General features: G+C 40.7%; 2 protein-coding genes across 2 annotated transcripts; one reads left to right on the top strand and one right to left on the bottom strand.

The window, feature by feature from the left end:
• Positions 1-396: 396 nt before the first annotated feature.
• Positions 397-2,543, top strand: LOC104535014 (nicotinamide riboside kinase 2-like; the record flags this gene model as incomplete). Its single annotated transcript, XM_010190468.1, has 6 exons — positions 397-493; positions 638-824; positions 1,060-1,131; positions 1,832-1,938; positions 2,151-2,242; positions 2,353-2,543. Coding segments are annotated over 6 exons (561 nt in total), but the record flags the coding sequence as incomplete, so codon positions are not given.
• Positions 2,544-3,244: 701 nt separating this feature from the next.
• SQRDL (sulfide quinone reductase-like (yeast)) lies at positions 3,245-10,960 on the bottom strand. Its single transcript, XM_010190467.1, has 9 exons — positions 10,708-10,960; positions 10,201-10,371; positions 9,634-9,687; positions 7,829-8,023; positions 6,697-6,906; positions 5,981-6,164; positions 4,742-4,809; positions 3,679-3,857; positions 3,245-3,302 (listed from the first exon to the last, which is right to left on the bottom strand). The coding sequence occupies exons 1-9, from the start codon at positions 10,939-10,941 to the stop codon at positions 3,245-3,247; spliced, it is 1,353 nt and encodes a 450-aa protein (XP_010188769.1). The 5' UTR covers positions 10,942-10,960.
• Between the last annotated feature and the right edge of the window lie 967 nt (positions 10,961-11,927).

Raw genomic sequence — 11,927 nt, 5'->3', positions numbered from 1 at the left:
CGGCCACCCTCTGCGGGCCAGGGGACGGCGAGGGGTGACTGCCGCGTGCTTCCGCCCGCTTTTCTCGGCGCCCTGCCCGCCTCCCCTCGGCTCCCCAAAGGCCCCCCTTACCATCTGCGGCGGCTCCTCTGCGGCGGCTCCTCTGCGGCGCTTGGCAGGGTTGGGGTTGGCTGTGCGGCTGAGCCTGCGCTGTAACACGTCCCGATGAGTTCCCCTTTTCCTGGAGCGCTGTATGGTGTGCTTGTGCTGGTGGGAAGATAGAGGAGCAGGCGGCTTTATCTCAGCCTTGTCACTGCTGCTTTTTATCTGCATGCAAAGAAACCTGATGGAGGGTTAAGATGCCTCTTTATAGCTTCCGGGTTTGGATCTTGAATCTTTGAAATGGGTGTCATACAGCTTCCCAGTAGCTGTCCTGACCAAGCAGTTTTTTTCTTATCACTGTTTCAGCCCCAAGATGAAATAGAAGTTGAAGATGGGTTTAAACAGTATGATGGTAAGGCTTTGCCACAGTGTTACCAAAGTGTAACTCAGAAGCTTTGAGTACTTTCATCCTTTATGCACACTTTTTTTTTGTACTGACTCTATTAATAGATGATACTTAATTACTGCTTAATAATAGTTGTCTCTTTTGTCTTAGTGATTAGTGCATTAGATATGGAAGCTATGATGAGTACCATAAATGCTTGGATAAAAAACCCCGTCAAGTTTGAACGTTCTCATGGGATCAACAACACACTGGATGCCCAGATCTTGCAAGATGAGGAGGGAGGAGATGAAACAATCCACATTCTAATTGTTGAAGGCTTCCTACTTTACACCTACAGGTAATCAAATGTGACTTCATGTATTTTGATTTTTACGTCATTTTATATGACAGGCACGCCACCAAGGAAATAAAAAGACCCGTTCTAAACCAAGAGTTAGCAGCAGGTGTTGATTAGTGGTGAGTTTAGGCATGACAAGTCTAAAGACAGCTCTAGGTACAGAAAATGGATGTATCTTTCATTTCTTGCTACTAATCAAACAGGCTGGCTGTAACCAAACATCTGTTTTTTCCAGGCCGTTGATTGACGTATTCCACCATCGGTACTTTCTTTCCATTCCATATGAAGAGTGTAAAAGGAGAAGAAGGTAAGTTTACATTTTTAAATTCCCTTGCTAGCCCAATAGCATATCACTCTGTTCAAGACTTTGTTTCCCTTTAAAGCCTTTAGATAAGAAAGGATAAACACTGGTGTGTTTATGGTTAGGAAACCATTATGTGTTTATGGAAAGGATAAACACTGGTTGTGTTAGAAGACTGTAGCTTCCTTCACCAAACCAGCCCAAAAGCTTTCTAGCAAACTGCTGTGCCTGTGAGAGTAATGCTCAGTTTCTGCACTGAGTTGTCAATAGGGTTTCTCCCTTTCAGGTTTTACAATTACACGGTTCCCAGGTTTTGAACTATGCTGGGGTTTTATATTTGGCTGTATTGTTGGACATATACACTGTTCTAAATGCAAAGAGTTAAACTTGAAAAAGTTAAGTTTGGAGGAATAAGCAGACAGCAATTTTACCCATAGTTCTGTTGAAGCTTTAAGAGAAGGCTATTAATCCATGTTGAGTCTGTCCTAGGAATCCCTTTTGCATCTTCAACACGTGAAATTCCAAGTTTTTTTGGGTATCTTTACACTTGCAGCTGATGCTAAATCCTGATTTCTTTATAAGCTCAGAAACCAGGAAACTGGAGGCCACAAGCTCAGGCTAGTGTGTAGAGAAACGGAATGAACTATCTATTGTTCTCCTAGATCGTAATGAGAGTACTCTTGAATAACAGTGTCTTAATTTATAGTTCAAGGAATTACACTGTACCAGATCCACCTGGATTGTTTGATGGCCATGTTTGGCCTATGTATGTAAAGCACAGGAAGATAATGGAAGATCTTAAAGTTGATGTGGGTAAGTCTTTAATGACAAAAGCACTTTTGAAAGATTGCTTTACGAGAGTGCTTTTCAAACCTGGGATACACAGACTGGTTAAGTGAGTAAGAGGAGCTTAAGCAGGTGGATGGAGTGTATTTGTCTGATACCAGTCAAGTGCATGCTCTTTAAATTGGGATCTAGCAGCCTTACAGAAACATTCAATTACAGCTCTTTTATTTTTCTTTAAGTGCACTTGAATGGAACAAAATCAAAGGAGGAACTGTTTAATGATGTGTATGGACAGATCCAGAATAAGATTGAAGAATTACTTAACATGCAGGTGTGTGTTCATCCTTATAATTCCAACTCAAAGGCAACCCTTTTAAAGGCTGTACAGAAAAAGCATGAAGCTGTAACTTGAAACATGTTCATGTGTATCTTTCTGTTTAGAAATAAGCTGCTGCTGTTTCTTGTGGGTGAAGATGGACTCCTGTTTGCTCTGCGCTGTCTACCTGACTGCCTCTAAAGTTCCAGCTTCTGTGAAGACTCTCAACTCTTGAATTCGACTTTCTTCAATTTTCCCTTGAAACCGAGTTACAGATGGTCATAATTAAAAAGCACTTCCCCCCTTGTCTGTTATCTTAATTTGTGCTTCAGCCTAATATGTGGCCTCAGATGATCTGAGTCTTCTTCCAATCTCAATTTATTGGGAATTCTTTTCACTATGCTCTTAACCTGGGAAAGTAAAACACTATAGCAGAACCGATGTGAAGTGGCTAGGAGAGAAGGGGGTGTATGTGTGTGTATATATGTGTATATATATGGATACATATACATGCAGGCTATTGAAAGAATTCAATGCAGTATCTCCATCTAATTAGACAGCAAGTATGCTTCCTGATGAATTTAGCATTGATTTTGCTCTTCAAAAACAAAGAGAACAATAGGAGGCTTGCAGGCCATTTTACTAGCATTGAATTATTCTTGTTAAATCCAGCGCACACATTGATCTCTGAAGTGGACAATTCAGTTTAGAGTCATCGAAAACATTTTGCATATGCAGCAGCTTAAAAATTGATTGCTTTAGAATATTTCAGTAGCTTAAGGCTTAAGTTCACAGTTAAGTCCAAACTCCTGTGTATGTACAGAAGTAGTTTAAGGCCTCGGTTCACAGATAAGAGCAATGAATGAGCATATTAAGGCTTAATCCCTAGTAAGGGGAAAAATGAATCTGGGACAAAAGCTTGATTAAAAAAAAATAGCGTTGTCTAGGTGGTTGTCCAAGAGGGAAGATGGGTATTCATCCATTGAGACCAGTCCTTTTTCTTCATAAGGGTAGCAGTTACTTCAAGCCCAGATGCATTAGCTTCCTGACAGGAGCTGGTCCTCCCCAGTATCCCCTAGAAATGGAGAAAGTTGTTTCATCAGGTTGTATGTACACACTATCAAAGCACGGTTTGGGGCGAGTGTGTTTGTTTTATTCCTATAAGGTGTCTTACTAAAAGAGAAGCGCTAGGGTTTGTTTTGCAGAATTGTCTTCAGTGAGGTTTTCAATTGGGGTGCCCTTCTGTGCAATGCAACCCTGTTCTGCTTGAACTCACTCCTATTACTTGCAAAGTGCCCAGAATCCTCAGAAAGTTGAGGTCTTGGTCACAACTAAGGATGCACTTCATTTGCTTCTGTTCTAGCAAGGAACTCATCTGGAACAGGTGTCTGAACCTGACTTTTTTCTGAATGATCACAGCAGCTATGCCTGCTCAGAATTAAAATACTTACCTGAGTAGCGCATTCCAATAGAGAAAAGGCATCATATCTGCTTTCATGTGGTACATGGTTACTCTCTCCTTACTCTGGTCAATGGGAAAGGTCTCCAAAGGCTGAGCATCATAGTCAAATTCAGCTAGAATCACCTTGTTGTAGCCTGTTACTAGCGGGCAGGAAGTATATCCATCATACTGCAATGAGGAATACACCCTTTTCATTAATCTGAGTAAATGGTGAGGTATCACAAGCCATATGATTAACATTCATATTCCAAAATAAGTTACAAGGAAGTTTCTGCATTAGTACCAGCGAGTTTGGAAGGCTGCTAAGCCAGCTGTGGTTTAATAGCCATAATACTAAGCCATTTTATTTCAAGTGTAGAGTGTAAGTTTGCTTAACAACATTGCTTAAATTGGAACTAAGCTAGAACAATAGTGCTATGTGTCCTTCATTGCTGGTTGTTGTTATAACCAGCACAATAGGTGACCAGTAGATCAGGATGAGAGCTGGTGCTGGCTTTAACAGACATATGGACAGGATTTCAATGTAGCTGTAAGGATTTCCAGAGGATTGCAGGAGTATGGATGATGAAATTCAGGTTAGAACCCCAAGGAAGATTAATTCAGAGTATGTAAAGTGAAAGTCAAGTCTGAAAGAGAAATTTTAACATAGTTATGGGCTTAACACCTGTAGTGCAAAACCTTCAAACTCCTGTTTAACGTAGTACAGATGTGTACATTTTGCAAGGGTTTTCTTGGAATAGGGATTATGCAAGTCAACAGCTAAATAAGTCACCTGCATTGGTGAAGAACCCAGACTTAATGAGCCTCTGAACTACTTTCAACTTGGAAGTCAAGGAATTAAACAGGTAACACCTTTAGCTGCAGTATCAAGAATATGAATTGTGCAACTAATTACTACTATGACACACAGTATTTAGCCATTTAGCACCCAAACTGCTGATGCAAAGCCCTTCCTGTCTTCTGGTTCACACGGTTTAGCTGCTTGCAAGACTTCCTGCATAAGAATGGAGCAGACATTCAAGGGAACTCCGTAAGACAAGGTCTGTAGGTACCTTTTTAGTTGGCAACTGGTTCTTCATTACCAGGGAAATGGTTTTATCAAGCACTCCAGACTGCGCAGCTGCGTAAGGAAGAAGGAAAACAAAACTGTACTGAGGCTTTGTTCCAGGCAGCAATTATTGTCATTGCCAGAGCAAACACTAGTAGCTGGGCATTTTATTGGACAATCCAATACAGTTGAACTTGTACATCAAATCAGTTTGGGATGTTTACAGTCTCAGATAAGAAAAATAAATAATATTGGGAATAATGCTTTGGCCTCGCTAGTTCCAGCATGCTAAAGCTTAATGAAACTCGATCTGTACATTTTTAACCTATGCCCATTCTCCTATGCTACATTACAGTTGTTCACTCTTCCCAAACACTATTGTGACACACTGAAGTTCTGTTTCATGGAGTGCTGTAAGGGAAGTATTCTAGACCCATTTGCTGGAGTTGTTGACTATACCATTCTTCATATTACACCAATAACATACTGTATAGCCTCTTTTTTTCCCCACAGCATAGGCTTTTCTTTCACAGAATCACAGAATCGCTCGGTTGGAAAAGCCCTCTGAGATCATCGTGTCCAACCGTTCCTCTCTACCCCCTAAACCATATCCTTAAGTACCTCGTCTACCCGCTCTTTAAACACATCCAGGGATGGTGACTCCACCACCTCCCTGGGCAGCCTGTGCCAGCTTCTGACGACCCTCTCAGTAAAGAACTTCCTCCTTATCTCTAACCTGAACCTCCCTTGGCACAGCTTGGTGCCGTTTCCCCTTGTTCTATCCTTCCTATCTTCTATTCTATCCCATCTTTCCCCGCTTTCTTACTCGCATTTTTTTTAAATGTTGTAAGACCATATGCCTAAAGTGTTTTTATACTGGACAATACAGGCGATTCTTCGACAAGTGCCTTATCAGTCAGCTGACACGTGTGCATGAGCTGCTAAGATAGCGCAGAAAGTTTTGTTGCTGAATGGTGATGGAATGCAAGAGTAGTACACTCATTTTATGCCATTCTGTGGACAGAAAATGGCATTACTTCATCTGCGAGGCATTTGGAACGAGAGAACTGTGGGTTAATGGCATTTGCATGGTCTGTGTCTAATTAGCTGGCCCAGAAGACCAAGATCTTGTTGAAAGCTGGAAATAATTGAAGTCGAGACCTCAGGAATAACAAACTAAACAAAACCCTTACTGTGACTCCCACACTTTTCATTACACACAAACACACACATGCAACTTTACCTACAGCTGCAGCAGTTTTTGAAGTTGGAAGGTTGGTGCAGTCTCCGATACCAAACACATTAGGATACTTCTTATGTTGTAGAGTTTCCTTATCTACATCCACCCAGCCAATTTCATCCGAGACAGGACTGTTGATGAGTACATCAGGTGGCCCCATTGGGGGTGTGACATGAAGCATTTCATACTAGACAGCAAGAAAAGACACTCAGTGGCTAGCTCATCAGAGGAAGTCATACTTGTGTTAATATAAGGCAATAAGAGCAGTGTGGAGAAGGGTTTTCTTGGTTGGTCGGTTAGTTGATATTGTAGGTTTTGGGTGGGTTTTTTTGATTGTTGTTTTAAAAACACAAATCTATGGAATGAAAATTTGCTCTCACATTTGAAGTGCATTCTTTCATTAACATGAACCTTAACAGGCAACTCCATTAGGACTGGCATAACAGCAATCTGCCTCCCTCTATATTCGTCCAAGACATTCTCAAGTTATAAGGCCTCTAACAAGGTACAAAGGACTCCAGGCATGGTTTATTAAATAAATTTTTCTTCTCTCCACTCTAGTTTCAAGCTTTTTAATCTTCTGCTAAAGTTAGAGATACAACTCTCAGGGGGTAACCACAGTATAGGATGAAGCAGATGTTATGTTGTTACAGTGTGGCAGTTACGTTACAGTATACAAGGAAGAGAAATAGGACCGAACTAGAGGTCTGAAAGCTGACCTGGTAAACTTCAGTCACTCCGGGTTTGTCCAGGTTTTCAAACACAGCTTCCTGCTTGTCTGCTCGAACTTCTACAAGGTTGCGCTTATAGTTAACAGCAATATTCCTCTCCTTAATTATTTCAAGCAATGCATCAGCATATTTCTTAACACCAAAAATAACACCAAGTGAAGTGTTGAACATTATGTTTGCTTTGGCACGTTTTCCTGTCTGCACAGAGAGATCAAATTAGCTTTTCTCTTAAGAAACTGTGGCAAGCTAGCAGACACAGAAGAACTATGCTGCACTACTGCACAGCTGCTAGAACTATCACTGCAATTCAATTATTAAAGAAGTTTTAACATTAGAACTCTAGAGATACAGCTATTTCACACCATGTTAGAAGCTAGACAAGATCATCTTTGCACTTGCTGAGTGAGGTACTGAAGACACCCCACACAAATTGCTGGTGAGAAGAGGTGGCTGCAATTCACTGAGGAACTGCTGTACACAGGTTAAACACTTTTAGCAGCTTAGCACTGCATAGCTTTCTGAAACGCTCAGTTCTATGCATTATTCAGATACTCATCCAGTAACTCATGAAACTTAAACACATATGAAGCCTGACACTTTCACTTGAAGTTGTTTTTTGCTTCCACTAAGCTTGCTTTAACAGCCTGGCTAAGACTCCTCCTGATGATGCTGAGGCAATGCACCACAAGGAGCAAGCACAGCCACTGTTCAGACTAGCAGAAAGACAAATGGCAACGGTTTTAAAGTACTTAAAGTAACAAGAATTACTTAATTCCAGCCAGTGTTACTTCAGCACACCACCTGAAATTATAAATTAGGCTGAGTTGTAGGCACAGCTGTATCTGTAGCTCCCCAGAAGCACGGTAAGCAGGTCTTCCCTTATGCATTCTGGATTATACAAGTTCCTCCAGTATTAAATACATGCTAAATATTTAAGTACGATTCAGTTAGCCTTGTTTATTATACATTAATAATAGATAAAGCAACTCAGGCACTTCAATCCTGAGTCATATTCCTCTTAGGTGTTTTTTATTTGGTTTAAAGATAACATGAACCCCTTAGAACAGGCCTGCCTTCCAACTGTGGGAACAAGCACTGGCAGAGAGAGTAAAATACTTACTTTCCTCCAGTAGGCCTCTGACAAATACATGATCTTCTGAGGAGCCCCTGCACACTTCACCGGAGTATTCGGAAAAGTGAAGATAGCATCTCCTTCCTTGAAATCTTGTAAAGCTTTCCATGTTTTCTCTACTGTATGAACTGAGTAATTGGAACCTATTTTAGGGTGACGAAAACCCTCAGGCAAGCCTTTGATCTATGAAAGTGAAATTAAGGTTTAAAATACAGATGGCAAAAAAACTGTCATCGTCAAGTATTAAATGGAGACTTGAGAAACAGCTATTTAAGAAGCCTCTAGCAAAAAGAAAGCCCACACATACTTGCCAGTTGTCATTTTTTAAAAAAGCCCAGTAATCAAACCAACACGTTCACTAGATGATTTGGCAGATGTAACATTTGCTGAAACGACTCTGGTCTGCAGCTTCTGCAGTATAAGTGTTCAGTGCAGATCCAGACCCAAGTTTTTGTAGACTAGAGCATGAAATCCAGAGAAAGAATATATAAAGTCACTGCCACATCATCATAAGAAAAAAAAATCAAGCAAGAAAAAATAAGGCATTATGAAATTTAAAATTTGATTTAAACTTTTCAGTTGTCAGCTGCAGATACCTGTATTTCCTAGGGTTATTTTGTTTTAACTCAATTGTCTCAAATAATTATTTCCCTACTACTCCTACTATGCCTGAGCACCTGCTTGTAAGAAAGGGAGCTGTCTCTATTTCAAAATAATGGATTGCAGAAATCCTGTGAGAAAACCGAGTCGTGTTACATGCACTGCAATGTGTTTGGGACGTTACAGTCCACAGCAGGATGTATGCTGTTGGTGAAGACAAGTAAGAGAAACCCTCCTTCTTTTTAAACTGGCCACTTTTTAAAAAATCCATAAAAATCTGTCAGTATGAATTTAATTCAATACAGAGTAATAATGGCTGACTGATTACATGGCTCCTACTACTGAATACCACATTTAGCTTTATGAGGTTGTACCAAAGAGATACAGATGAAGACTGAGAGTGTCACTGAACACAATGCAATTCCTCATTGCACTGACCCAATCACCAGAACTTATCTGGTGTGACTACAGTTAACTAAGACTGGCTCTTGCTTTACTTATGTCTTGGGAGCTTTTCAAAGAGACACTCCAATATATTATCAGGTACTACATCACATTCAGTTCTGGTTAAAACCACAAGAGTCAATCACTTGGACATCTCGCTTTTGTGTTCTCCTCCATATCATTACGGTCATTCTTGTGCCATACAACAGCATTAACATTTTCCTCCGAGTGCCACTGTATAAGGCATACAGGAAACCTAACAGATGGGCTTTAAATAGTGCGTATTTAAACACAAGCATGGTAACTCAGCTGGTTCCTTCTGAAGTGCATCCCTTAAGAAAGGCGAGGGTGGTTGAAGTTAATTCTGCAGGACAGATTTTTACTGACTCCTGTGTGTTCCTCACTCCTGTTAACATTAGAGATCCTCCAGACTACAGTCAGCATACCTTATCTCATTATTACAGCCCGCCTTTTAATTCTAGATCTAACTTGCTGCCCCATCTGCTGATATTGCCATAGAAATGCAACAAAGCTGTCTCAAAAGACCTTTCCAAGGGTAATCTGGGTTATTACGTAGAGATCTGTGGAAGCAGTAAAGTCATCAGGCTGTCTTCTGGCTCTTTAGTTCATTGTAGCATTCAACAGCTTGCAGTAAAAAAGTGTACCAAAAAGCCATTTACTTTAGTGAATCATAAGGGTACTCAATGCCATTAAAACTGGTAAAAACACAATTACTGTAAAACTAATACCTTTTCATAATGGAGACTAATCCCAAGGGCGATTATCAGGTACTTGTAAGATATCTGTGTAAGGCAGGGAAAAAAAATACAAGTATTTTAGACAAAACCCAAAACATTACCTCAAAGCAAATTTAAGTTATCTGACAGCAGACTCATAAGGGAAGGAGATATATATGGAGCATTAGTTAAGCTCTAAGAATAATTTAAAGGTAAAATGATAACTGTATTATGAGTTATACCTTATGTGTCTAGCCTTTGCTATACACAAAACCAAGTGTTTGGAGAAAAATATTCTATCTTTAGCATTCAGTTCATTATAAACGGGGAGAAGACCTATGATAATTATACTTTAAGTTGATGTTATTCTAACCTAGTTATCTACAACAATTTTTATTAGAAACAGATTTTAGGATCAAGTACTTCTCATAAGACTAAGTGGAACTTCCTGGCCTCCTAGATGCTGGAGGAAGGTCTTTGCTCAACTGGCAGTTCCAAGGGTACCTGCAGGAGGTGGACAGACAATTCATGACACAGAATAAGAGACTAAGAATAACTTTTAGTTTTTTACATTATTACCTTGGTATCGTTCTCCAGCCAAACACAGTTCTTATCTGGATCCAACGCTGTAACTCGAGATTTAATCCACTCAACACCTTTAGGCATTACGCTTCCTGTTGGACGTGCTGAAGTTGCCAGCTGCTTTGCACCACCACCAACCAAGGTCCACAGTGGCTGATAGTAATGAGTCTGAAAGAAATGTTCAAATGGACATTTACAAACTGTTTAAAGGGACTTTAAGATGAAGGCACATTGCTCCAGAAAGGAAGCAATGTGCTGTTAACACTGTACTGTTCTTAACAAAAGATGATGTATAACAAACCAAGAGTTTTGTGTGACAAAGCTGAAGGGATGCATGCATCTCTATCACGGAGCAACAGGCAAAGCCTTCTAGAAGATGGCTAGTTGGCTTCCTCTCCACAGTTAAAAACATATAGGGTTGAGGAGGGGTGAGAATCAGACCAAACTGGTCACATATGTAAAACACTGAGTTGTTTCGATGCTTTACATCTGAAGGAGACTTACCTCGCTTGGCTCAACAACAGCCACATTTCCTGCCCCCACTCTCCTCTTCATCCGAGCACTCATGGTGATTCCACCAGTGCCTCCACCCAACACAAGCACTTCATAATAATCCTTGGCAGCACACTTGGCTGCTGTGTGTAAGCCGAAGGAGCTCATCTTCTGCACTCCTGGTTTCAGCAGCCATACACCAGATTGGACACAGGAACAGGAGGACACTACTCCAATTGCTGACATCTTTCAGTTGCAGGAAGCTAGAAGATAATGAAAATGACCAGTCACAATTACAGAAGGTAGAATTTATTTTTATTTATATGTATGGATGATCTTCAATGCAAGAACCACAATACCAAACCTTTCTTGCAGCTAAACCACTAATCTGCAAATGGATTTTAGTCAATTTGGGGAAGGGAGGAAAAAAAAAAAAGCAGCCATAATGGCCTCTTCCAGGAAACTGAAATTTCATGCAAACAAATTAATTCTAACAAAGCATAAGAACACGTTCTGGTTACTGTGGCAGGAAAGTGTATCTGATCCTGTAACACAGGCAAAGCACATGCTGTAACGTTACAGTCCTGAAGCGATAAGCGCCACGAAAACAAACAAGAATTTCCTGGGTGTTGTAGATCAATGAAACGTTGAACGAAGTAGTTGTGTGAACACACTGAGTGCCATTCCACTAACCGCAACGCGTCAGCCAAACACACCATTACATTTGTACTTTAACGGAGGGATATACCAGCAGATGCACGTTCATGTGCCTCTCGGGTGCCAGCCGTTAGGGTAAGCATGCCACGTCCTGTGGTGCTTTGAACAAGGGCACGTGTATTAGTCTATGCTTGCAGAGTTAGCGAGCCCTAAGCTTGACAGGAAAACAACGTTCAATAAATAGAAGAGTTTCCATCTTCCCAGATCTGGGATCTTTGAGTATATCCAAAATACTTAGTTCTTTATCTGTGGTCACCTCTCAGCTTTTACATCAGCAAAGCAACTGCAAACGAAGGTCAGAAACCCACAGTTACCCCTGCTACAGCTGCACTCTGACAAGTGAGAGCCAGAGCCCTGGTATACCTTGGCAATTGTAGCACTGGATGTGCAATTGTGTTATCCGGAAGACAGTCAAGGTTAAGCCACATGTTTCCCTCCTTCTGTAGTATGATTAGGAACCAGAAGAGCTCCTATTCACTGTTTGCACACACTGCATATCAGTTTTTAGCTATTCA

Source organism: Mesitornis unicolor, unplaced genomic scaffold, assembly GCF_000695765.1.
Source record: "Mesitornis unicolor isolate BGI_N332 unplaced genomic scaffold, ASM69576v1 scaffold15618, whole genome shotgun sequence".
Classification (NCBI taxonomy): domain Eukaryota; kingdom Metazoa; phylum Chordata; class Aves; order Mesitornithiformes; family Mesitornithidae; genus Mesitornis; species Mesitornis unicolor.
This window is presented reverse-complemented; position numbering and strand designations above follow the sequence as displayed.

Bases quoted from the DNA above. Each gene is read 5' to 3' on its own strand.
- SQRDL (XM_010190467.1), bottom strand. From the start codon at position 10,941: ATGTCAGCAATTGGAGTAGTGTCCTCCTGTTCCTGTGTCCAATCTGGT. The intron at 8,024-9,633 runs GTATTAGTTTTA...TCACTTTCATAG, and splicing joins TTAGTCTCCATTATGAAAAG to ATCAAAGGCTTGCCTGAGGG. The intron at 4,810-5,980 runs GTAAAGTTGCAT...TTCCTTACGCAG, and splicing joins AAAAACTGCTGCAGCTGTAG to CTGCGCAGTCTGGAGTGCTT.